This window comes from Brassica napus, chromosome C6 (assembly GCF_020379485.1).
Source record: "Brassica napus cultivar Da-Ae chromosome C6, Da-Ae, whole genome shotgun sequence".
Lineage (NCBI taxonomy): Eukaryota > Viridiplantae > Streptophyta > Magnoliopsida > Brassicales > Brassicaceae > Brassica > Brassica napus.
Window position 1 is genome coordinate 26,377,532 of NC_063449.1, and position 26,626 is coordinate 26,404,157.

The 26,626-nt window shown below is 35.9% G+C and overlaps 3 protein-coding genes across 7 annotated transcripts; 2 read left to right on the plus strand and 1 right to left on the minus strand.

The window, feature by feature from the left end:
• Positions 1-269: 269 nt before the first annotated feature.
• LOC106406004 (probable protein S-acyltransferase 4) lies at positions 270-15,142 on the plus strand. 5 transcript variants are annotated; one of them, XM_048760865.1, is made up of 7 exons: positions 270-675; positions 834-1,022; positions 1,107-1,415; positions 1,488-1,721; positions 1,807-2,441; positions 14,462-14,488; positions 14,951-15,142. In XM_048760865.1, the coding sequence occupies exons 1-5, from the start codon at positions 619-621 to the stop codon at positions 2,437-2,439; spliced, it is 1,422 nt and encodes a 473-aa protein (XP_048616822.1). In that variant the 5' UTR covers positions 270-618; the 3' UTR covers positions 2,440-2,441; positions 14,462-14,488; positions 14,951-15,142. The 5 variants fall into 5 exon arrangements, with proteins under 5 accessions (XP_048616822.1, XP_048616823.1, XP_013702036.1 ...); XM_022704622.2 differs by lacking the exons at positions 14,462-14,488; positions 14,951-15,142 and adding an exon at positions 2,542-2,810 and having other exon boundaries at positions 276-367; positions 617-675; XM_048760866.1 differs by lacking the exons at positions 14,462-14,488; positions 14,951-15,142 and adding an exon at positions 2,542-2,810 and having other exon boundaries at positions 1,096-1,415.
• Positions 15,143-15,351: 209 nt separating this feature from the next.
• LOC106405693 (magnesium-protoporphyrin IX monomethyl ester [oxidative] cyclase, chloroplastic) lies at positions 15,352-17,350 on the plus strand. The gene is made up of 5 exons (XM_013846223.3): positions 15,352-15,900; positions 16,257-16,321; positions 16,390-16,717; positions 16,807-16,905; positions 16,984-17,350. Exons 1-5 carry the CDS (start codon positions 15,427-15,429, stop codon positions 17,245-17,247), a joined length of 1,230 nt encoding a protein of 409 aa, XP_013701677.1. The 5' UTR covers positions 15,352-15,426; the 3' UTR covers positions 17,248-17,350.
• A 23-nt stretch (positions 17,351-17,373) lies between these two features.
• Positions 17,374-19,038, minus strand: LOC106405694 (probable aquaporin SIP2-1). The gene is made up of 3 exons (XM_013846224.3): positions 18,522-19,038; positions 17,760-18,020; positions 17,374-17,671 (listed from the first exon to the last, which is right to left on the minus strand). The coding sequence occupies exons 1-3, from the start codon at positions 18,807-18,809 to the stop codon at positions 17,504-17,506; spliced, it is 717 nt and encodes a 238-aa protein (XP_013701678.1). The 5' UTR covers positions 18,810-19,038; the 3' UTR covers positions 17,374-17,503.
• Positions 19,039-26,626: the final 7,588 nt, after the last annotated feature.

The following is a 26,626-nucleotide window of genomic DNA, read 5'->3' on the forward strand; positions in this document are numbered from 1 at the left end:
CAAGTTACAACTTCTTGTGAGAAAGCATTGGTAGATAGAACCACTAACAAATATGTGGAAGCACGTTTAGTTGAGGGATGATTTGACTTGCCCTTTCACAGCTCATTGTTTGCATCATTTATTTATTATTTATAGATTTAGTTGGCCGACTTTAAACAATTAATTAAAATTAATCTTAAACTAAACAAGAAACTGAGATCCCTTCTTACAGACATCCTTGTCGCATAATCAGTTTTCTTAATTACATACCATGTCCGACCATTATCTCATGATCTCAAGCAAATTAAAAAAATATTTTCTTTTTCGAAAAAATAAATAAAGAAAGAGAAGATAGAAGAGAGAAAGGGATCGCAATTTGGAAACATCTGTAATAATTTTTCTTTGTGATTTTCGAGAGGAGAGGACAGCTCCAATCTTTCTGTCTCTCTCCCTCTCAAGTGTATTGAAATTGTGAATCTTTCTTCGGAGGAAACAAGAGATTTGTCCCGTTTATGGGATTTTGTCCTGATTTGATCCCATCTCTGACACCTTTGTCTATAGATTCTCCGATGGTTTTCTGATTCTGGGTTCTTCCAAATTTCTTAACTTTGTTGTTTGTTCTGTTCTCCTCCTTTAGTTATGGCTTGGAATGAGACCAAACTCAAGAGGCTTTATCAAGTTTGGAGAGGAAGCAATGTAAGTTCTTGTCTAATGTCACTTTGGTGTTTGATTCATATACTCATAGTATCTTTGAGTCTTGATTGGTTCATATATAGAAACTTCAGGCCATGGTTAGTGATTACTGTAAGCTGTTCATGGTTCTTAATTTGTGATTTTGACTTTGAATTTTCCAGAAATTTCTTTGTGGAGGGAGGTTAATCTTTGGTCCAGATGCATCATCTCTATACCTATCGACCATCTTGATCCTCGGTCCCTCGGTGATGTTCTTTGTAAAAATGTACTTGAAAATGGCTGATCCTCTCACCAAGAATCGAAACCTCTGTGTTCCAATTCTCTCCGTCGCTTGGATACTCACCCTTTTGGTATGTCTTCTTCTTTCCCAACTCCGTAGATGATGATGACTTTATTGTCTTAATGAAACTAAAGTTTGAATAGTTTTCTTTCAGGACATATTTTTCCTGTTCATGACATCTGGTAGAGATCCTGGGATTGTGCCTAGAAGTCTAAGACCTCCTGAATCAGATGATGTGCCTGACTCAACTACTCCTTCCATGGAATGGGTTAGCGGTAGAACCCCAAATATAAGGTTACCAAGGGTCAAAGATGTAACCGTTAATGGCCATACTGTAAAAGTCAAGTTCTGTGATACTTGTTTGCTTTACCGTCCACCTCGAGCTTCTCATTGTTCCATCTGCAACAACTGTGTACAGAGATTCGACCATCACTGCCCCTGGGTTGGCCAGTGCATTGGAGTGGTAAGTCAGTAAACATATTCTCGAGTACTATGTTGTCTATGTGTTTTGAAAATGTTGTGACTCTTTTTGCAGCGAAACTACCGGTTCTTCTTCATGTTCATATCAACATCAACGACTTTGTGCATATATGTGTTTGTGTTTTCTTGGTTGAACTTATTCCAAAGACATATGGATGAGAAGATTAGCATCTGGAAAGCAATATCCAAAGATGTTCTGTCTGATATTCTCATTGTTTACTGCTTCATTACCGTTTGGTTTGTTGGTGGGCTCACTATATTTCATTCCTATCTCATCTGCACCAACCAGGTGATTAGAAATATCAAATATCCATCCTTTGTGTTTCTCTCTTTCTCTTTTTGTGTGTTCTAATTCTGAATCTGTTTTTGTGCAGACTACTTATGAGAACTTCCGTTACCGATATGATAAGAAGGAGAATCCATACAACAAAGGAGTTTCGGGGAACATAAGAGAAATATTTCTATCTAAGATTCCTCCATCCATGAACAAGTTTAGATCATTTGTCAAGGAAGAAGATTACATGATGGTTGAAACTCCTACATCAAATCTCGGTGAAAGTCTAGTGAGCTCAAAAGAGAAGATTGATATTGAAATGGGAGGAGGAGGAAGGATAGTTGATGAGGGTGGAAAGACTTACTCACTCCCTGAGATTCTCAGGAATCTAAACTATGAAGACCTTGAGGATGACTGTGAGGAAGATGACTTGAAGGCCAAGGGTCATCACCACCACCATCATCATCAGAATGAGGAAATCATCCCTCCTTTTGACCCTTTCTTCACCAATGACAATGGTGTTAACAAGGATGAGAAAAATGGACAAGAATCAAGAGGATCTTCAAATGATAATGGAGATTCAGGGAAACATGTTGGGGTCTCTATTGATGATGAAGAAAAAGCTGAAGGGTATGAAGAAAAATGGAGTATGGACAGTGTCATGAACATAAACGCAGGATCTGAAGATGGAGCAAGCTCTCCTCAATCTACTTCCCCAATGCTTCGTAAATAGAGGTAATGAAAATTAAGGATTACCCCTCTCTGTTCTGGGTTGCCTTGTTTTACAAGATACCATTTTTCTGAGCCCTAACACTGTCTTTGTTAAAAAGTGAAGGGCTTGAAGCTGGAGAAGTGGAGAATGTTCTCTGTCATTCTTTTAACTGTGTTTCATATAATTGTGGAGAAAAAAAAAATCCAGAGAAATAAGAAACATTGTAGGTTTTGTGCGTTTGAGGTGTATTAGTTTTTTTTTTCTTTTTCATTTAGTTGTATTTATATTCACATATTTTTGTTATTAAAATGATTTGGACCACGAATTGTAATGTATACGATTGTACTTGAAATTATTTTCTTTTTATTTATTTGTTGGTTGATTGGTTTTCATTTTCCATGTGTTGATTCTCTTCTAGGCCTGGCGTTCGAATATGGTTTTCGGATTTTCAGGCTTACTGTCAAAGGTTCCATTTTATTTTATTTTAGAACGCTCGGTTTCGGATAATATGCTCGGTTCAAAATTGTATTGCATTCTGAAATCCATAAAGTAATCAAATATCTATCGGTTTCAGGTTTTTTAGGTTCGGGTTATACTGAAATAAAATACAAAATTTATGAAACAAATCATATGAAACATAATCCTCAATCTGAAATGAAAACTACTAGGCACACATCAAATCTGAAAAGAACACTCCATTGTTCAATAGAACTGAAAAACAACATTCCATAGTTCAATCACAGCCGAAACAACAATATTCCATAGTCCAATCATAACTGAAAAAAAACACTGAAAATTTCATAACAAAATAAAACACAACAAAGTTTCAAAATATAACAAAGAGACAAGAATCTTGTGAGAGCACGACCAAGTGAGCATTTGACAACCTCCTACTCCTGCCAAACATAATGACAACAACAAAGCTATAAAATCAAGCCATAAACCAAGAGCATAAACGATTGCTAAACCAAGGACGAGAGATTTTACCTTATATATATGGCAGACCAACTAAAGTAGTATATTCTGGTGCAAAGAAAAAACCAAGTAAGAAACAAATCATATAATGAAACAGATTTAAGAAACAAAAAAAACTAAAACAATGCATACTTCTCTCAATATTTTCAGGTTCTTCAATATCCTAAAGATTTGTGCATTAGTAAGCACTCTTGACTCACATCGAATGTCTTGTTTTAGACATTGCTCGGTACACATCAACACCTCGATCATGAAGTGAGTAAGGCAGCTCCGAGATGGATCAAAGATCCCTCCACCTGTACTAAAAGCACTCTCGGATGCAACATAGAATCCTGGGTCGCGAACAGTGATTCGATTGATGATAAAGAAAGAGAATTCTTGGTTCAGTTCTCCAACTTAAGGGCAGAAAAAAAGATTGATCAAATTCTATTGAGTCTGACTCATACCAAACTTGCATGGCAAGGACATTTTTTGTCATCAGTGAAAGAATCGGTTACTTGGTAAATAAATAAAAAGATTGGTTTTGATTTATGTGCTTACTCTAATGTATATACTTTTATGTATACAAATTATTTTTTAAATATGTTGTTTCTAGTATGTTATTTGATTCTGACAATCCCATAAATACACTTCCTCAAATCGAAGTGATTTTTAATATTGGAAGCACTATATATATATATATATATATATATATATATTATTTTATTTAGATTAAATAATTTAATCTTGATTTTTATTCCTAAAAGTTTTTTAACGAAATATCATGACAAAATTCCAGTCACCTCCTTTTGAGTTTGTTCGAAGAATGAGAGATTTGATTATTCGTGTAATATTTGTTTCTCCCTAAAACCCTATCTAGCTATTATAATTGTAAGAATTAGAGATTTGAACTATTTATTATAATTTTTATGGTTTATCATTTAATAAATCAAACAGTTAATTCTTAGTTTATACATAGTTTACATATACTAGAATGGTAAATTATTATATATATATATATATATATATATATATATGTATATATATATTTTATCTGTATACTCTTAAGTAGCTAAACCTAAAAAGCGTAGGCTAATAAAAGAACTAATTTGTTTAGTTGTTATAGAATTAGATTATTTTTAGACCGGACTGGTGAATATATACAAGACAAACATTTATATTTCGAGTTTTTACTTATATTTTATAACAGTTCGATATATTAGATTTATACACTAACCTGTCAATAGAGTTTTCCGGTGATTTTCTTCAAAAATTTGATTCTTAAATATGTATCTAGAGCGAAATTAATTTTTAAAGATGTCCATCTTTTTAAATTGATACTTATGTAATTCACTGAATTCACATAAAAAGTTAAAAAATAAACAAAACTCATATAAGTGAAACAATAAAAGAGAACGAAAGCACAATTTTATAGAGGTAGAAAATGAAATCACTTATGGAAAGTCAATAGTTAACGAATCGAGAGCAGAAAACCTAATCCACTTTCCTCATTTTACAATTGATGTTGCGTATCTGGTTTTGGTGATTTGTGTCGGCCACAAAACTTAATTTCTTTTTGTGCATATGAAGTCTTAAAAATAATTAAAATGAACTGTAATATGTTAACGCTTCAAATATTTGTATTTGTCATTTTACAATCGATTAAAGTTATTTTACAATCGATAAAAGTTGTAGTGTTGCAACATGTTAAAACCATTTAATGAACAAACATTAATATGAAAAACTCACCCGCGCATGCATGCAGTTTATCGTCTGGTATTTATTATTTTAACATCCAACATATCTTCATTTTTGGTCCAAATGGATGATATATATAGCTCATTCACATCCTGGGGTATTAAAGGATACTAAAAATCGAAAACAAAACTGCCCTAAAATACTTTGAGTCGGCCCTGATGAGTACATTAGCATTAAATTCTAATGTACATCTATCTATCTATCTAGCCATGGGATGAGTAGCTTAAGGTTTGATCTAAAGAAAACCAAACGAAAGGATGTCGAAGTAACGTCGATGAGTTATGGCATTCATAATCACAACCCCTACGTTCTCTGTTAAATGGAGGTTTGATTATTTGTTCCAGGGCTTTCTCCTTGGTGTATATATAGGTTCTGATTCTTCTCTCCGATTCCTCTATTTTTACCGCTTCAGATCTCCTATACTCTCATATAAGCTTTGACATTATGGAGAATCAACAGCTTCATTTCTTCGACTTGAACGCTACAAGGAAGTGGTTCATACCAGACTCCTTTGTTACTGGGGAGGCTAGGAACGTCAAGAAAGGGGATCAGTTGATGGGCGTTGATATGCTGCTTCTTGATGCCAAGGTAGTTTATTTTGATCACTTTAGCATAAGCTCTACTTAAGATTACATGAAAAGGCTTACAAGGTTATTATTGTCTTCTTTGCAGTCTACGGCGCCTCAAAGGGTCCAATCAGTGTGCACGAGTTGAACACCTTCAGACACTTACCGAAGGAAGGTGCTGTTTATGAGCTTAGTGGATTTGATGTCTCAAGAAGCAACCCAAACTACCGTCTGAGCGACAGCCCCTTTTCTGTTCAGTTCACTGACCTAACCAGTTTCGTGGAGTTATCTAACCCTGTCCGCATAGAGCACTTAAGGTTGAGGAACTATGATCAGCTTATGGTAGTAGCCAACACTAATACTGATCTACCCGGTAAGTTCCCACTGCCTGAGTAGCATAGTTCTCAAAAATTTTAATTTCATTCACATAAGCTAATTTTCACATCAAACATGAATCTATCGTTGATATATTGCATAAAACGAAACTCTTACATTTGATTTCCCGTGTCTATATCTGTTCTTTCATTTACGAACCTGTTTCTAAATTTCATTTGTTTGTTTCTGTATATTTTCAGGATTATGTCATAAGTGTTTAATTGATAATTTTTTTTTAAATTTTCAAACACATAAGCTTTTCTCTCACCTTTTGCAAACCTGTATCTATCGTTGATGTGTTGCATAAAACGAATGTATTACATTGATTTCCCGGTTTCTATATCTGTTTATGCAGGTTACTAGTAATACATAAGTCAACTTTATATTGGTCACAACTTATTTGTATGTCAGAGACACCAAAGTGAGAGATGTAAGCAGCTTTCATCTGCTTAGGTACTACTTAGTTTCGCATTAAACTAAGCTATTGCAACACACCATTTCATGCTCTCTCTATGTCGATGTAGCAGGCTAAGGTTCTTAAGGCTCTATCTAGGAGCTTGCAAATGTTCACAAGCATAGGGCTTGCTTGCTGAGATTTACTACAAGACAATCTCGGTGGATTCTGATTGAATTTAGAATCAAGGGGGAAGCAACATAAATTCTGTTAAGCAACAGAGTCTATTGAAGGCTAAGGAGAGATTATTGAAGAAACGGAGGAAAGATGAAAAGCCAAAAGATAAAGCCATGAAGATGATCACTGAAATGGAATCTAAATCAAATGACAGTGATTGCGACATAGGATAAGCAACTGACTGGCGTGAGCTCCTAAGCCAGAATCTGGAGAAGCAACCATTCCTACAATTCAATCGAGTAATTCCTATAAGCTCAAAAAATATGAAAATTCTTCCAAGAACACCGGTGAAGCATAGAAGCTAGCCCTGCTGCAATCAGCTGCTGCATTGACATCCTTTTCCTGAGTTGTTAGTCATAGAAGTACATTGAATATCGTAAAATCAGTTTAAAATGTTGGCTTTCCGTTGAAGAGAGTAGAAGTTTGTATGGGAGAATTAAGTAGGAGCTGTGTTGTTGGATGAGTTTCAGAAGGCAGTGACGAGCATGGAAGGATCAATTGTGGCTTGAAACTGAATGGGGAAGTGTTGAGATAGCCAAAACGTTAAGAGTCGTGAACTAGACTGACGATATGATATGATGACTGTTTCAGTTACAACACCTTCAAAGACCATTTGTATTGGAGTTGGGTTGCTACTGTGGTGAAAAGATTACTCTATTTCTCTGTCTAATAGGTTCCTCTCTCTGCACTTTCAAAATCAGTACCAAGTATTTTCACTGTTGCTAATGCTTGAATTGAAAGCTAAATGAAATTAAGATGGTGTATAAAAATGTAGAACTTAAACCAGTAAGGGTTATATCAATGATTATATCTGATGTTTCCTTTAGTTATATTATCAATACAGCTCTTACAAGTATTATGAATTATGAAAAAGAAAGGGAAGATAAGATATGTTCACTGAACATGGTTATCAAACAAAAAAATGCGAAGATGCAGTTGACTGTACTGAGTCAAAAATCACAGTGTCTACATTCTCCAAGGAATATTACATTCCCTTTGCAATACCAGTATTAAATAATCTCACTAAAAATTATTTAGTGTTTGGTAACAAGACCCCGCAAATTATGATGGGTCTTGAAATAGGCACATTTTTCTTAAAAATCCTAAAGAATTTCTCTAGCCAGAATCATAACATACAAAATGTCCATTGTACCATATCTACAACTTGAATAACTATAATCTACGGCTACAAAATACATATATTTACACTAGAATGATGTGTAAATTATAAACTTAGAAACTTTTTTTTTGTCAAGGTTGAATTTAAATAAATTAATATATTTATGTATCTTTAAATATATTTACCTAAAGTGTCATTGAAAAATATTTTAGAGTTACAAAACTCCCTTAAGAAACATATTAAAATTATGTATTTGAATTATCATTTCAAAGAATATTTGAAAAACCAGCGCTTAACCCTAGTAATTAATAAATGATTCTATTAGTATGTGAAGTAGTCTTTGAATTGACTAGTCCACTAATTCTTATACACCAAAGTTGGATTGCTATGAAACGAATTCTGCAGTTTAATGGAAAATGTTACAAAAATTCTTCACCATTGTGCGAGTATCATCATCAAGCATGAAAATCTTCAAAAGACTGTAATTAGACGTGAATCCTTAGAAAACAAGTAAGATTATCGACTGTAAAATTGTCTAGGTAATATTTTTGATAGTTCACAATATCATAACTAACTAGCACTGAATAAATCATATAGTATACTTCAGTTTCCATAAAATAATAGTTTATATAAATAATTTCTAATTTATGTAGTTTATTTACGATAAAAAGTTGTTTTAGTGCAATTTGAAATTATTTCTCAAGTTATATTTAATTTTATAGTTATTAAGCAGATTGTCCCTTAGAATTTACATGAAAATTTAATAATAAATAAACAATTGGGGATACACTTGGTGAACTCAAGCAGTTGTACCAATCAGATCACTCTCTTTCAACTCGACTTTTCCTTACAGATTTCTCTTTTGAGACTTGGAAGATGAACGTTCACAAAGTAATTCTCCCAATCAATGCTTTTGATATCGAACTCAAATATTTTTCTCTCTTCCATTGACATCTCCTGAATAAGACTCCTTGTATTGGTGTCAACAAACCTAGGATATTGACCAATATTCAGTAATCTAATAGCTTTTTGTTTAATAAAAAAGAAGTCCAAGCTTGTTACTTACCGAGCTTGAAAAAATGTGTAAGGCTCATATGTTCTTGCTAGGGACACAAAATAGTTTAGTATCCTTCTTCCCCTGAAGCTCAATGTGGTATTTGACTCTTCTGCTTCTCTTCCTTCATTCTTAGTTTCTCTTTCCTGTTTTGCTATTATGTCGAATACAGTGGAGGTGAAGCGCTCTAAGGAACTGTGGAATTTCATTCGCGCTAAGTCTATCACTGTCAATGGAAAGTCATACAGATGTTGATAACAGAGGTCCATCAACTCGCCAACTCGTAGGGATTCGCATGAGAAGAAGTGACATTGTAAACTTTGAACTCGGACAAACCACAACCATGCTTTGCCATTGCTGCTATTGTTGCGTTCACAACCATATCAACAGGTATAATGTCCGCAAAAGATTGAGAATCTCCCCAGATGCCAGAAATCTGGCCTTCGCCATAGGCCAAGATTATTGGATCACTCATCCTGATTTTTAGAAACCAGAAAAACATGAATCAAGAAATCAGAAGGTAGAGCTGATCTTTTTCGAATGAATGTAAAATTTATTCAGTTTTAGTAAATCAGTTGCATCTATTTTAGAAAATGTTTGAAGAAATGAACCAATAAACCATGTGGAATAATCTTTATAGGAAAAACATAAACTCATACCAGTTGAGATATGGAGAAAGAGTTTCAGTTTCTTGCAGTCTTTGGCAAAGCTCAAGAGCCGACCAGGTCCAAGAGCGTTGACATTTAAAGAAAGGTCGTATCTGTATGAGTTTGCTTGGGTTAGCAGCAACTTGTTTGTTTGTAAGTAAACAAGTAGAACAGAAAAAAAGAAAATTACAGAGTAAGAAGTAGAAACATAGTAAACAGCTGTCGTCAAATGTCGGAGAGAAGATCCCACATTGGAAATATGAAAGGGACTTGAGTAATATATAAAGATTTGGGCCAATCCACTAATGACTAATTGGTTTTAAGTTGGAAGCCTAGGAAACTTATCATGGTATCAGAGCGGGCCCAATACACTGATCCATTAATCCGGCCCGGACAGTGGTCCGATCATCCCATTAGCTGATGGCCCATAGAAGGTTTAGTTCTGCTGAGATCGCTAGAAAATAAAGCATGATATCGGAGGGGATATGATGGATTATGCGAGATTAATGGTTATACGCACCATTATCTCGAGGGAGGGTATTGGAAAGAAGATCCCACATCAGAAATATGAAAGTGAAAGTGACTTGAGTAATATATAAGGACCTATATAGAAGATCTCAATCTTATATATTAAAACAGAAGTCACAACTTTGATTCATGTGTGATTTTTTTAAAAATGGACCTAATAGACCTATTTCTAAAATGTCATGTTAAATTTAATCTCTAATCTTATCATTTAAATTTTGGATCTACCAGAAATTTTTATTGAGCTATCAATAATTGGATTTAAACAATAGATGATCCATTGGATTTATAGATAGTATAAATTAAATAGATATAATTTAATGTTGTAATATTATATCTCCATATGTTAATTATTTAAATATTTGTCGATGTTAAATTTTAAAATTATAAAGTTTTTTTAAAATAAAAAAATCATATTATCTAACAATGATTAATCTTTACTACCTTAAACCAATGAATTTTTTTTTTAAACTATATAGTTTATTTTAAACATTAAACAAAAACTAAATGTTTAATTATTTACTCGATAATATAAATCTATGAAGGAAAAAATTTAATTTTTAAAAAACTTTCTAAATTTGTGAAATGTTACAATATCTTTGAATATGACAATAAAACAATATTTTACTAATCTTTATATATATAGTTACGATTTTAATAATGAAATAATAATCCAAAAATATATATATAGATGAAGATACAAATACATGTGAAAGTTTGAAACAATCTATTCAATGAAAAAATATACCGTAAACTTATTATGTTTTAAAATTGATAGACACATATATATTATAATATATACCAATTTAGAATTGAAAACAAAATATTTATATAAAAATAAATGAAAATAAAAATCCGCGCGGTTGCGCGGATCGAGATCTAGTTGGTTTTAAGTTGGAAGACCAGAAAACTTATCAATCTCGCCACTAACTTTGGCTGCTATTTCAGATCCGATCCCCAGATTGTCCTCTCCTATGTCTCCAATTATTGGAATCAACTTGCTTTTCATAAATTCTTCATAAGATCTCCCATGCATTTGCTTCAAATGATTGAACTCAAAATGTTTCACATACCGTAAGAGAGAGTTTCCGCTCTCGTGCATGACTGAGATTGATTGTCTGCATGCCGGACAAAAATATTGACTTATCGGTAAGGAGTATGTTGTATATATGTAACTGCGGCATGAAACTTGGTCAATACCTTTTTTTTCTTTTACCAGTTGCATTCTCTAAAACTCTGACATTATTATTTTAAAATTTTTGACCTCGATTAATTAGTACTTTTCATCTGTTTTTAAAACCATAACGTAAAAATCATGAAAGAGATTATACATGTACGTAAGAAGCATATCTGAATATTTAAATACAGAAGATCGACTAGAATAAGTATCATTGACTATTGGGAAGCTAGTTAAGTTGAAGAACAAAAATTAGTTTCGCCTTCTACGGTGAACCTTTAGATTCACCAACTAGATAATTAATAAAAAATATTAAATTTTATTTTAAGAAATTAAAATAGTTGAAAAAAAGATGATGCCTAACAAAATCCTAAATCTTAAATTTTAAACCCCTAAATACTAAATCCAAACCCTATACCCTAAACAAAAATAGTAAATCCTAAAACCAAACCCTATACTATAAACCCAAATCCTAAACCCTAAACCCTAAACCCAAACTGTAAACCTAAATCCTAAACTCTAAACCCAAATCCTATACCCTAAACCAAATTGTAAACCTTAAACCCAAATTCAAACCTTTGGGGTTTAGGGTTTACGGTTTGGGTTTATGGTCCATTATTCAGGTTTAGGATATAGGGTTTGGGTTTAGGGTTTAGGATTTAGGTATAGGGTTTGGTTTTATGATCTAGAGTTTGGATTTAAGATTTAGGGTGTAGAGTTTGGATTTAGGATTTAGGGTTTAGAATTTGGGTTTAAGATTTAGGGTTTAGAATTTAAGATTTAGGGTTTTGTTAGTGGCATCATTTTTTTTTAATTATTTTTGATTTTTTTATAGAAATTTTAATATTTTTATTCTATTTTTATTAATAATTTAACTGACACTTTGATTGGTTATAAGAGTAGTGATGAATTTAAAAGTTCATCCTAGGGAATGACCTAAATTTTGTCCATGTCGGTTGGTCGCAAGCTCTCCCACGGTTGGTCGCAAGCTCTCCCACCCCCTTCTAATCGGCATATGTGCTTAATCGACGACAAGGCACGATTGCTGAGCAAATGAAAATATAAAATAAGAAAATCTAATCCCTTTGTCTAGCAATGAAAATCTTTAACCTTATTCCTTGGAGCCAGCCAGGGAAATGCTCCTTGTGAGAGCTTTCTATAATGCTAGGCCAGTGCACCCAAAATCCTCTACCTAGGTTCGCCAGTGTCTAAGCTCACTTGTTGTTCCTTTGGTTTTATTTCTCGATGTTTGAACTCTCGAGCGGACCTTCTCGCAAAAGAAGCTCCCATTCACAAAACGCTGTATTCTTCCATGTTCACTCTCTTCCTCCATCTCGGTTGGTTCGAGAAACTAACCTGTTGGAAATTTAAGTAGATATTTTACAATTATTTAATATTTTTAGATAATGAAATATTGAACATAATTTTTATTTGTTCTTACATATATATTATAGTACATGTCTATATTTTTTATTTTGTGTTTAATTAGTTTTTATATTATTCAAATTATCTTCACATCCAAAATAAAAGGTACACTTTAATAAGTGTTTTCAGTCAATTATGTTTAATATTTACATAATTTTATTTTAAATATTCAGTCAAATATTTTTTCTTTGAATAACGATATTCAGTCAAATATAATAATACAGTAAGTTATTTTGATAAACTATATATATGTTTAATCTTTTACAAAAAAAACTATATATATGTTTATTCTGCATGCATAATCTACTTAATATACATTTTAAATACTCATATGTTTGATCTGCATTTTCATCTGCATCACCCTTAGAAATTTAATACTAGCAAACATCTCCATCGAAAAACCCACCAAAAATTGTTTCACCACTTTATCCGAAAGTAGTCCCAGCATGCAACAAAAATATTTACTCATTGATAAGGAATATTCCCTCTGTTCTTAAAAGATATACTTTTCAGTATTTTCACACATATTAAAAAAACACGTTAAACTACCATAATAAATGTATCATTTTATGTAATTTTCAATTTTCAATCTTTTAACTAATAGTAATTCAATAAAATCAATTAATTTTCTTGAAGTTTACAATTTTTTCATTGAAAACACAAAAATATATCTTTCTGAAACAAATTTTTTTCTAAAAAGTCTATCATTAAGGAATGGATGGAGTATGTTGTATTGCTACTGCAGCATGGAACTTGATGAAAACCTTTTTTTTGTTCTTTTTAACAGTTAAATTCTCCATAATTCTAACTTTTTTATTTTAATTTGCTTAATCTCAACTAATTATAATTTTTTTATTTGTTTAGTATATCTTTCATTCTACAAAAAATAAAATTTTCATTTGTTTACACACTAAAAAAATTACATTTGAATTATAAATATATCATTTTCTGTGATTATCATTTTTCAACAAAATTTATATAAAACATAAAAGATATATTTTTGTGAAACAATTTTTTTTAAAAAATATTTATCTATGTCGAAAAGAGATAGTATATTTTGTTGACAAAAAAGAAAGTTGACAAAAAAAAGGAGATAATACACAAAAAAAGGTGTGTACCCACATCAGTTCTGGGTTCGATTTCCCCTGGGAATTAAATTATCATCACTTGGCTAATCTGTATTTGGGCTTCGGCCCAAGTGGTTTACATGGTGGATCGTAATAGATGATCGGTTCACCCCTTGGCATTAGTCGGAAGGTATTCCAAACTCGGACCAAGCAGTGTGGTAGCCAGTCTACTCTGTAGTACTAAGTGCATTTCTCCCGAGGCCGACCAGATCAGCTCATAAGGTTTATCAAAAAAAAAAAAAAAATTTGAAAGAGGAGAAATAAAGATTTATGTGAAGCACATATATATGAATCCTTAAATACAGAAGATCGTTTGGAATTTCGCCGGTTATTGGAAGCTAACTAATGTGAATGAGGAAATCATCCGTCCTTTTGACCCTTTCTTCACCAATGACAATGGTGTTAACAAGGATGAGAAAAAATGGGCAAGAATCAAGAGGATCGATGTTCAAGTGATGATGAAGAAAAAGCTGAAGGGTATGAAGAAAAATGGAGTATGGACAGTGTCATGAACATAAACGCAGGATCTGAAGATGGAGCAAGCTCTCCTTAATCTACTTCCCCAATGCTTCGTAAATAGAGGTAATGAAAACTAAGGATTACCCCTCTCTGTTCCGTGTTGCCTTGCTTTACAAGATACCGTTTTTCTGAGCCCTAACACTGTCTTTGTTAAAACAAATGAAGGGCTTGAAGCTGGAGAAGTGGAGAATGTTCTTTGTCGTTGTGAACTCTGTAACCTTTCTTTTCCTTTGTTAAATTTTAATACGAAAGCCAGTTTAAAAAAAAAATGTTCTCCTATACGATGGCCAAGATATCGATGCTTACTTCAGCAAATTGCTACATTATGCTCGGAATTTGCAGTCATAGCTTTTGAAGTAGAATCAAGAGGCTCTAATAAGGTGGCAATAGAGATAGCAAAAAGTGTTCTGAGGGACGGGCGGTTACAGTCTTATCTTGCATTGGGTGGCCCGTCATGGCTACATGATCTCATTCAGACGGAGGTTACGTTCGTTAACTCTTAAAGCCTTCCCTTAGGGTGAGTTTATGTTGTTTTCTATTAATGTTTGTGATGTCTTTTCTAGGTGTTGGCCTTTGTTTCTTTACGTTTCAGTTTTGTGTTTCATCTTATAAACTAGAGCGTTGCCTCTTGCATTTGAGTTAAAAAAAAAAAAGTTCTTTGTCGTTCTTTTAACTGTGTTTCATATAATTGTGGAGAAAGAAAAATCCAGAGAAATAAGAAACATTGTAGGTTTTGTGCGTTTGAGGTGTATTAGTTTTTTTTTCCATTTTGGTTGTATTTATATTCACATATTTTTGTTATTAAAATGATTTGGCCACGATTTGTAATGTATACGATTGTACTTGGAAAGTATTTTCTTTTTTATTTATTTGTTGGTTGATTGATTTTCATTGTCCATGTGTTAATGTCTCATCTATCACATATTTTTGTTAAATGAACCACAAAAAAAAATATTATCAAAAAGACAAGGCAATCAAGATAAACCAATAATATTTCTCCACGTGTCAGTCGCTAACAAGAAGTTCAGATTTTCACTGGATGAGATGTTTGCCTTATAAAACTCCACACAGCCTCATCTTCATCCTCTAGCTCCTTGCCGTCTCTCTCTACAGCTTCTGCAACTCTCTCTATGGCTGCTGAAATGGCGTTAGTGAAACCCATCTCCAAGTTTGCATCTCCAAGACTCTCCAACCCGAGCAAATACCTCTCTGGCCAACGTTTCTCCACCGTGATCAGAATGTCAGCCACCTCCTCGCCGCCTCCTCCGGCTACTGCCACCGCGAAGTCCAAGAAGGGGACGAAGAAGGAAATTCAGGAGTCTCTTCTGACTCCGAGGTTCTACACGACGGACTTCGAGGAGATGGAACAGCTTTTCAACACGGAGATCAACAAGAACCTTAACGAGGAAGAGTTCATTGCTCTGCTTCAAGAGTTCAAGACTGATTACAATCAGACACATTTCGTGAGGAACAAGGAGTTTAAAGAAGCTGCTGACAAGTTGCAGGGGCCTCTCCGACAGATCTTTGTTGAGTTCCTTGAGCGGTCTTGTACTGCTGAGTTCTCTGGTTTCCTTCTCTACAAGGAGCTTGGTAGAAGGCTCAAGGTATCTTTTTCTTTGAGATTTCAATCCGAAACTTTTAACTGCTTTAAGATAGTTTCATTTCAATTATGAACTCGGAAACTATCTCGGATATTATATTAGCTGGTTCCTAACTTTGTTATCAGAACAGAAAACCAACTTCGTAAATACACAAAGGAATTCTATATATCTAAAACCGAAAAACCGAACTTAAACTAGAAATGTCCATGCCTATTTTGAACTAGTAAGTTCTGTGTGTTTCAAGTGTTGTTCTTGGTTTAGTGTTTCTTGTCTACATTGTGCTTGAAGGCTTGAAAGTTGTTTCATGGATCATTTTGTTACTGGTCTGATCTTAATCTTTTGATCTGTTGGTAATGCAGAAAACGAACCCTGTTGTGGCTGAGATCTTCTCTCTTATGTCCAGAGATGAAGCAAGACATGCCGGGTAAGATCTCTCAACAAAAAAAAGAACTCTCTTCTTGATTTTTATCTGATGACAAACTTTTCTTGCAGGTTCTTGAACAAGGGTTTATCTGATTTCAACTTGGCTCTTGACTTGGGTTTCCTGACAAAGGCAAGGAAGTACACTTTCTTCAAACCCAAGTTCATCTTCTACGCGACTTACTTGTCCGAGAAAATCGGGTACTGGAGGTACATCACAATCTACAGACACCTTAAGCAGAACCCTGAGTTCCAATGTTACCCTATCTTCAAGTACTTTGAGAACTGGTGCCAAGACGAGAACCGTCATGGAGATTTCTTCTCTGCTTTGATGAAAGCTCAGCCTCAGTTCCTCAATGACTGGCAAGCCAAGCTCTGGTCTCGTTTCTTCTGCCTCTCGGTTAGTAAACATTAACTCTCTACTTCCAAATATATTTTAAAACATTGTCCTGACCAATAAGAGGATTGTTTTTTTTTTTTTTTTTGCAGGTTTATGTGACAATGTACCTCAATGATTGTCAAAGAACTGATTTCTACGAGGGTATTGGGTTAAACACCAAGGAGTTCGATATGCACGTCATCATTGAGGTAAAGTAACTTGAAACCAGAAGATTAATAGTAGTAAGTAAGCTGTGTGTCTGAAAATGTTGGAAACTTTTGTTTCAGACAAACCGAACCACGGCAAGAATCTTCCCGGCTGTGCTGGATGTTGAGAACCCTGAGTTCAAGAGGAAACTGGATAGAATGGTTGTGATCTATGAGAAGCTGATGGCTGTAGGAAAAACAGATGATCCTTCCTTTGTCAAGAACCTCAAGAAGGTTCCTCTCGTTGCTGGTTTAGTCTCTGAGATCTTGGCTGCTTATCTCATGCCTCCTGTTGAGTCTGGCTCGGTTGATTTCGCTGAGTTTGAGCCTAATCTTGTTTATTAGTAGCTGCCATTGTCAAGTTCTTGGTTTCTTGTAATTGAATGATGGAAACTTAGAAACATCTATTTTTGTTTGCAATAAAGCAAATACTTTTACTGCATCTATCTATCAATCACATTGCACAGTGGATTATCCAAAATTAACATTTTATTGAACTGATTGATACAACTGAGTTTGCTACATAAAAACACACAACATTCCCTGGATACAACAATCTAACCCTTCGTGTGTGTTTGTAGAGGAGAGCTGACCTCATTACTCATTCAGATTTAGCCTTAGGTTTCTCTTGTTGTTCTTCCGTCAGAGGCTTAAAGACAACATTGAAGAACCAAACAGCTAGCAATGTAGCCTTTACAGGTCCAAGCCAATACACAAGTAAATGCTCTTGTGTTATATGTTCACCGCGTGCATAAGCCCATCCCATCACCTGCAAAGGTTTCAACACACGACACTTATAACAAGGTTCTTATTGAAAATCATAATCACAAAGTCATTTTTATATGGGAGGTACATACAGCAGCTGGGTTCATGCATCCACCGGTTAAATCAGCTCCAAGAACATGGAGAGTCAACTTAGCGATACTACCAATCCAAGTCTTCATGAAGAAACTTCCTGGTATCTTTCTTGTAAGTCCCAACGAGAGCATTACTATGAAAAAGGTTAGTATCCCTTCGGTTAAAGCGCCGTGATGGATTGCTACGTTTAGTTTTGGTCCTTTTCCAATCTCAGGGAAAACGTGAATGATATGTTTAACCGCAAGGATTGATCCTAACACCTGCAATAACAAAACAATTTTAACAGCTTTATTACAAAACACAATGTCAAAACATGAAGCAAAAAAGATCTCCAAGATGAAGTCTTTTATGAAGCATAATTAGATCATAAATGATCTGACATTCTGAGAAGAACCCGGTAACTACTTTGACATTCTTACAGCAACACAGAAGCTCTAATCCCAACAAGTTATCAACTTTATTACACAACGCAATGTGAAGACATGCACAGCAAAACAAGATCTCCAAGATGAAGTCTTTATGGAACATTACAGAACAAATTTGATCCGAATTTCTGAGAAGAACCCAATAGCTACTTTAACATTCTTACAGCAACAGAGAAGCTCCAATCACAACAAGTTATCAACTTTATTACACAACACAAAGTGAAAACATGCAGCAAAAGATCTCTAAGATAGAGTATTTATGAAACATTAGAACAAAGATCAACACACAAGCCCCACTTTATAATTCCACATCTAGAAAAAGTCAACGAAGCAAACCTCGACGGGGATGCGAACCGCGACGGAGAAGATGAAACTGCTGAAGCCACCGGAGACACCAGAAGCCAAAGCGGTCAAAGGGTTATAAAGTCCACCTTTGGTGAGTTTCTGAAGGAAAGCGAAGACGAACATGGAGATGACGGAGAAGAGATAACGGACGATATCGCCGGTCGTATCTTTCCGGCTGAACCCGAGTACTCCGTGGACTAAGATGTTGACCAGAACTCCTGCCCATATCCACATAAACGACAGAACAAGATCAGAAACCACTAAACTGATTCGACCCATTTTCGATGGAACTCAATTTCTCAGGAAAGGAAGCTTTTTTATGATTGGGTGTTATGAATCTAGCATATGATTGACGCTAGAGACATTTTTGTGTATTGGGTGAATGTGGTGGTGACGTGAGTCAGCTTCCCACAATAAAGGTTTTGTTTTGTCTATAAAAGATTCTTTGGTATCGGTAAGATAATGTCGATGTTTGGTCAATGCCCAATAGACACGAAGTGAGAGAGAGGATATGGTTTAACAACTTGGTAACCCGTTAGGAAAAATAAATAATACAGCGTTGGTCGTTTTTCAAGTCTATTGGCTGGGACAACTATGGTCGGAAATCAGACAAAACGGTTGGACTGGTCAACTGGTACAATTAGCCTTGAGCTCGGGTTTTCGCCTAAGTATTTTGGGCGGGAATGGTTATTGTACATAAAGGGAAAACTTGCCCTGGAAAAGTGCGCAAACAGTTATTTGGACGGTTTTGCAGGGCTAAACTGCTCATCAGCTCATTTAATCGTCTTCCTTGCTTTTTTCTTCATTTTTTCTTCACGAACACTTTAAGAAAAACCAGAGAGAGAAAAGTCCGATCAAGAGAGAAAGTTCGATATTTGGATGGATCGATCAAGTCCGAGTCAAGTGCGATCGATTGTTGGGTAATTCTGACTGTCATTTGAAAGATCCGAGGAAAACTGTGCAAGAGGTGTTAGGAAGACCGAATCAAACAGAAACATACCGACTCTAAGACAAAAGTGAGTGCGCAACCGTTAGTCTAATGTACTGAATCATAATCTGAATGCTAGAAGTTTATTCTGTGTACTGATTGCTTCTAATTCAAATTAGCTGCATTGTTCTGGCTTGTATCGAGTGACCGGCTCCTTCCACCAATGCATCTAGAACAGATCATGCGCCTAGAGCCTTATGGCCTGCTAGGGCTTGTCCAGATTCGATGGCACTTTCGCTTTGCACAGTTATGTCGACCAAGTATTTGACAGAATGATAAGCATGTCTGGTTATTTTTTTACTGATTGACTCAATTGTTTTACTTTGGCTAAGTGGGATGGGATGACCGTTATCTTTAAGGATTTTGTTGCTTATGTCTCATTTTTTTGGATGCAGATAAGGATCAGACTCGAAAGGGTAAAGACATATCTTGAAAGCGGGACTAAGGCAAGAAAGAAGGATGGTGGATTTGAGTAGATATAGGACGAGTTGTGATGTGACCCAGATCGAGCATCGACCGGCTCAGATCATGGATACGGCCCAAGGTAGCGTTCTTGTCAACCAGCTCGACCAAACCGAGGTTTTCATGTCGGATCATGCCAGTCTTGCTGCCTGTGATAGTCCATCTGATCTTTCCGTCCATGCTGATCATAATTTCCCATTGGATCGTGCTGATCAGATCGTCCGTACCGTCCCATCCGATCACCCCGACCGTATTGCACGTGCTGTCCACTGCATCGACCCACGGACGCCCGTAATGGAGCTCAGTCTTGAACCACGACCTAGAGATGGAATTGATCGACCCAAATCACTTCTTTTCCAACCATTTCAACATTCTAAGACTGATCGTCAAGTCAGAATCCACTTGGAACGAGAAGAATCCAAAGATGTTCACAGATTTTCCCTTATGGCCCTTTTGGTGCGTCCTACGTGTCATGAAGGCTGTACTGAAGTTCTTGCTTCAGTGTCCGACCCTATGATGGATTTCTATCTTTCATATTTCACTAAGGCATGGATACTTGAGCTGTCCAAGGACTTGTTTCACAACAGTACACAACTTGGTTCAGCAGATCATCCGATAGTTCAGTCTGTTCGTGTTAATCACCCGACAGGCCGTGTGGATCATCCTGATCACGTCCTGATCCTTACACCAAGTACCAGAACGACCAGAATGAACCTGGACAGAAGGAGAAGTCACTTTGACCAGTCTTCATCAATTTCACCAACTTTGACTCCCTTTATTATTTTCTAGTCAATGTTGTCTTTTCCTAGGTTTGTATTTCCCATAATTGTTTATGGCTTTCTTTGACTACAAATTCTATATATATGGCTCATAAGCCACAAAATAAAACAGATTGTTTTTCCGTTTTTATGAGTTTATCTCTTTGTTCTTTGTTTAGAACATCTCTTAGTTTCTTGGTGAGGTTATCTCCAAGTTTCGATCCTTCTTTTGTTGGACCGGTGTGTCACATCAGGCAACGATCGAAGCCTGGTAGTATCAAGAGGTCTTTCCGCAGCCTTTTGTGTCACCATTCATCCCATCCAGTTCTCCTTTGGAGTTCATATACATTCCTTATCAATCCGGTCGAGTGTTCGTTCCTCAGGGCGCATCAAGTGGTATCAGAGCCACTCTTCCGGTATTGTCTCTTTCATTCATCTTTCTCATCTTCCATTTTCTTATAAACACTTCTTCTTCTACCTTTCTTAAATCCGGGCTCCTCATTACCATCTACCATATCAAAAAAAAAAAAAAACGAAAATTCCATTTGGGGATTGTTGGTGGAAGAGAAAGCCTGTTGGCTGAGGAGAAATTCAGCCTTTGAGGTGGTTGAAACGGATTTCAAAAAAAAAAAAATCTTATCTTTCTATCTTGAGAAAATTCCCTTGTTTGCTTGGATTCGCCCATTGGGATTTTTTGATTTGTTCTCTTAGAACATTGAGTAGAAACTTGTGTGTGATCACCTAAATCTGAGAGAAACACTTGAGTGGGTGAGATTAAACACTTGAGAGTGTGAGGTTTTATTTCCTAACTTTTGTGTTGAGATTTTCAGGCTATGATGTTTGGTCTTCAAAGGAAAAGTAGCAAGGAGAAACCCCCACGACAAACTGTCTCTCAATTTCCATTTAAATATTCTTTGAATAATTTTGATGAGTTTGTTAGTATGCAGGAACTGCTAGATATAAGGTGCAAGGATCATATCAAAACGACCAGAGATGTGGCTGATCCAAAAAGGCGATTACTTCAGTTTGATGTCCAAGAAATCTGTGACAACTTTGAGAAGGGAATGATGAAAGCACTCAAATACATCAGCAAGAGCCATAAGAAGAGCACATCCACACGTGCACCTGTAGCTGAGCCATCATTGTTCATCAGTGAAAAACGTAAAAGTAAATCTGAAACCCATGTTGAAGAGTTTAAAGATTTTTCAGATTCTTTACCCATCTTTGATGAATCTGATGAAGAGCCAATTGAAAGCTTGATGACTTGTGAGAATAAATGTGACCTTCCTTCTCTTGAACTTGAGTTTGTAACTGATATTGAACAGGCTATTGTAGAACTAACCATTTTGCAACCGGAGCATCCGAGTAGTCTTGCTTTGTCTCCACAGGTTTTTGAGGAACAGCCACTAGATTTACCACATCAAAGACCACGTCTTGACACTAGGATATCTTTTGATGAAGATCTAGATCCTATCTTTGATGAAGAGGACGAACCTGGTCCAGTCTTTGATGAAGGAGCAACAAACATCACATCTATCGCTATGGAGAGCCATCTTTGCTTTGTTCCCGGCACAACTCCTGCCCCTTTGTCTTTTGAACTTCGAGAGCACTATGAGCAATCTGATTTTCTTAATTTTCAGCCTGATATATTTTTAAGATCAGTTCTCTTGATGTGATTCGTTTTGGTCTTGAAAAGGTGAAATATTTTTGTGTTTCAAAATCTGTTTTTGAAAGCATGATTAATTTTTTTAAAATCTTTAAACCTGATGAACTTCTTGATCAACCACGTTTTCAAAAAGACAATGGCATTAATTCTGGAATTATCTTCAGTTTTGATCAGTTCTTAAAGCATAGCAAAGACTGATCGTTTTGAAAAATCTCTTGAGCTTGATTTGAAACAAACTGATTTTTGTGCTAGAAAATCTTTTGATTCGTTTGTTTTTAAAGATAATGGCTTTGATCTGAGTTCTTCTAAACATGCACTGATAACTGATGATTTGTTTCCATCCTTTTGTGCATTGGACGATTTCTTGATTAAAAAGATGCTGAAACATAAATCACTTGAAACTGAAACTGATTTTTGTGATTCTGTTTTGCAGCCTGATCTCTTGTGTTCTGAAACTGATAAAACATGATATTTTCTTAGATCAATTCTTGATAATTGTGTTGATTTGAGCCTGGATGATATTGTGGTTTAAAACACTTTCTTTGAAAAACATCTTGAGTCTTTAATAGTTGATTCTCAATCTGAACTCAAGCTTTCGTGTTCAGATGTTGAGCAGGAAATGCACGTCTTGAAAATGAATATTATTGTTGCATATCTTGATAAAATTCTGGTATGTAATATCTACTTTGATGTGCATCTTGACAAGCTGAAATGTGTGCTACTTGTTTGATATTACGTGTATACGCACACCAATTAACCTAATGTGCACACTACCACAATCGAATGGTATGTCGATGTAGCACTTTAGGATCAAATCCACAGAAACCAACTATTACACTTTATCTTTATGGGATGAATATCAAGTTAAAACAATATGAGGGTTTAAAGATTTGAGGGTTTCGTGAGAAACAAGTAACAAGATTAATTAAAGTATTCAGATAACTAAAATGCTAGCCTAGGGTGGTTTGATCGGGTGTTAAGCAAGTGTGAGCCAAACAATTATTCAAGTTTAATTAAGAGAAAGTCTAGAACTCGGATCACTCAAGTAGAACAGTCCACTGTCGTGGTACTGCTCCCTATGCTGATCGATCTTGATACCTAAACTCTCGTTTGGATCAAGATGCGACAACAAGCAATAGAGGTCAAGTCCGATATGTTCACAAAAGACCCTAACATCTACTTTTGCTGGTTAGGGATGCAATGCTCATTCAAGTTATGTCTAGCAACCTATAACACTTTTGATGAATATATTATAAACCTAGAATCAGGCACTAAGTGGTTAACTTGATGCAAGCCTTTAGAACAACAGTGAATGAAGACAATCGATTTATAACTTATTTATGTCAAGCTCACGGATCTAACACCCTAACACCCTAGACTAAGCAAGCTGACTACTCAGCCATAGCTACAGAGAACACAGAGATAACAGATGAAGAAAACATGATGAATCAATAAAATAAAAGAGATAGGGTTCAGGATTCTTCTCAAGAGTGTAGAGATCCTTCTCCCTTTACAATAAGCAAATCCAACAATGGAGTTTTTGGGTCTGGTTCCTCTCTGTAAACTAGCGTAGAATGATAAAGAGAAACAGAAAATATGATATATCAAAGCCACAGGCGGCTGGGAGAGAAAATATGGATAATTAGGGCAAATCCCGTAATGATTGTAGTTTCCTTAAAAATTTCTGCCGCTGGAACACTCACTCGGAACAGTCACTCGGGTTGCTCCGCTATCTGACTGTTCTGCGTGAAAACCACCAAATTACATTGTTTTCTGCCTCTTTTGTTCCAGCTGGTCCATCTCCCATCCAATGCAACTCCAGACCTGTAATGACTCCAAAAGGACTAGAAAGACTCGATAAAGACTTGAAAAAACAATTTAAAAGCATATATACAAGATGTATAAAACACCATATATCAATTCCCCCAGACTTAGATCCTTGTTTGTCCTCAAACAATGTCAAGTATCAAGAACAGGGAGAAAGGTTTGAAAGTGTGGGAACTCTCCTATTCTCAGCAACCATACTTTAACCACGAATCTCTGAACCATACAAGCAGTAAAACTAGGACAACACACCCTTACCGGAACCCCACTGACTGCTGTTCAAAAATCAGCTCCATACTCTTCATCTCAAACCTGAAAAAGCAACACTATCGAGACAGAACTCCCTACATTCATTTAAGAGTAGCGTGAGCTTCTCATCACAGGCATCATTCAGGGTAGACGGTCTAGGTGTGGAACAGGCTATTTAATGGTGGAGTTAAAAGTTTTTTAGAGGCTACCATTTCATTGAAGAGGATGCAGGATATCACACAAAATGACAAGAGAGGATAGATCCATTGATGTCCACAGCATCTACTCGTTTTTGCTCTATCTGGTGCGACTGTTCTGATGACGGAACAGACAACTGATTGTTCTGCGTTCCACTTTCCTTTTGGTACCCACTCCTTTGCTCGATCTTTCCAGTGGCTCATATTTCTTTGATCTCATCCCCTTCTCCATCACCTTATTTTGGTTTTTTTTTTTTTTTTTTTGAAGACTGATATGGTGATGTGACAAAGAAGGAGGTCATACATGATGGTTCTGAGTGCCACTGGTGGTTCTGATTTCGCAACCATCCTGGTTCTCCACCCCTGCTCTTGCGCAGTTCATTGGTTATGGAGCAGTTGCTCCCTTAATCTGCTTGTTCTCCTTTCTGCCATAATTTCTGGAGCAGTAACGAGTAGGAGGCTGCGTTGATCCTTTCCTCTCCGACATTTTTGCACATATCTGCACATATGACACTGAAAAACAAATGCATGAAGGTGGAATAAAGGCTAAGGTGCAGGGTGGGAACTAGCTAATGATGAGCTAGCCACTCAGAATCAGCAAGATGGATAAAAAGGATAATAAGTCCTGAGTGTGTTCTCGTTTCCCTGATCTAATGCCCATAACAAGAAGAATTTTAGTTAAGATTAGGTTCAAGTAAGGTGGAGTTAAGTCTACCCAGTGTAACCTTATCGGCTGAGAACTTCTGGAGAATCAAGTGAGATATGTCAGGGTGTTCCAGGTCCACATGTGTGTCTTGCGCCACTGCTATGGTCACTGAATAAGATAACTAAAGCACAAGGTGGTCAGTGATCAACACAGAATAAGGTCCTAATTCCCATAAAGTTTTGACTGACTCAATAAAAACTGATTCAAATTGACCCAAAAGAAAAACAAAAGAAAGAAACGAGTTAGTAAACAACGAAAACCCTCCCCCAGACTTACTTCACAACGTCCCTGGTGTGAAAATAAATCAGAGAGAAGGAGAAAACAAGAATAAATATATATATATATATATATATATTTTTTTTTTTTTGGGTTGAGATACTTACCTGAGTGGAGCAGGCGCTCCATGAAAATTCTGGGTGTTCTATCGTCAGATGATCGCCTGGAACAACCGCTCTTTTCAGGGGGTAGGTTGTTCCGTTTCTGCAACCCAGAATTTTTGAAGTATCTCGGATTTTTTTTTTGCTTTTTGACCTGAGACTAAACTAAAACGAAAATAAGTAAACAAAAACAAAACCAAGTTATATTTACACGTACCAGTGGGTTGCCTCCCACCAAGCGCTTGGTTTAAGTCTCTAGCTTGACTTGGTGACTGGGATCAGTCGGGTTGAGCAGGAGGACTTGTTCCAAAACAAGCTCCACAATCAGACATGTTCAACTTCAAAACCCTGCTCAGCAACCCTTTCACAGCAGCTTCTCCTTTCTTTTTCAGCTCATGTGTGAGCATTACTCTGACTTTAGAGAAAGGTTTAAAGGTACCCTTGCACTTTACCTTATACTCAATGGATTTCTCATCACACAAGCGAGGTATCAAAGTCATCATAGGATCACCCTTGACCCTTTTCTTCTGAATTTTCTGTTTCACCCTTGAATTCTCTCTGAATTTAGTAGGATCAGTGTTAGGATCTTCATCAGATAACAGCCTGCTCTCACCCTTATCACCATGCTCCTTCTCTGGAACAACCTTCAGCTTTTCTACATCAAACACTGAGATGTGAGAGGCATGTGATGAGGAAGATCTGGTGGGTACAGCCTTGTAGAAAACTTTCTTGTTGATGTTGGAGAAGCAGACTCTCTTGTTGGGCATATCGATGGTTGCTCCAACAGTAGCCATGAATGTCCTTCCAAATATCAAAGGCATCTCATGATCCTTGTTCATCTTAACAACTTGAAACTCAGCAGGAACAAT

Bases quoted from the DNA above. Each gene is read 5' to 3' on its own strand.
- LOC106405693 (XM_013846223.3), top strand. From the start codon at position 15,427: ATGGCTGCTGAAATGGCGTTAGTGAAACCCATCTCCAAGTTTGCATCT. The intron at 16,322-16,389 runs GTAAGATCTCTC...CTTTTCTTGCAG, and splicing joins GATGAAGCAAGACATGCCGG to GTTCTTGAACAAGGGTTTAT. The intron at 16,906-16,983 runs GTAAAGTAACTT...CTTTTGTTTCAG, and splicing joins ATATGCACGTCATCATTGAG to ACAAACCGAACCACGGCAAG.
- LOC106405694 (XM_013846224.3), bottom strand. From the start codon at position 18,809: ATGGGTCGAATCAGTTTAGTGGTTTCTGATCTTGTTCTGTCGTTTATG. The intron at 18,021-18,521 runs GTTTGCTTCGTT...TTGTTATTGCAG, and splicing joins CGGTTCGCATCCCCGTCGAG to GTGTTAGGATCAATCCTTGC. The intron at 17,672-17,759 runs GTATGTACCTCC...AAACCTTTGCAG, and splicing joins GATGCATGAACCCAGCTGCT to GTGATGGGATGGGCTTATGC.
- LOC106406004 (XM_048760865.1), top strand. From the start codon at position 619: ATGGCTTGGAATGAGACCAAACTCAAGAGGCTTTATCAAGTTTGGAGA. The intron at 676-833 runs GTAAGTTCTTGT...TGAATTTTCCAG, and splicing joins AAGTTTGGAGAGGAAGCAAT to AAATTTCTTTGTGGAGGGAG. The intron at 1,023-1,106 runs GTATGTCTTCTT...GTTTTCTTTCAG, and splicing joins CTTGGATACTCACCCTTTTG to GACATATTTTTCCTGTTCAT.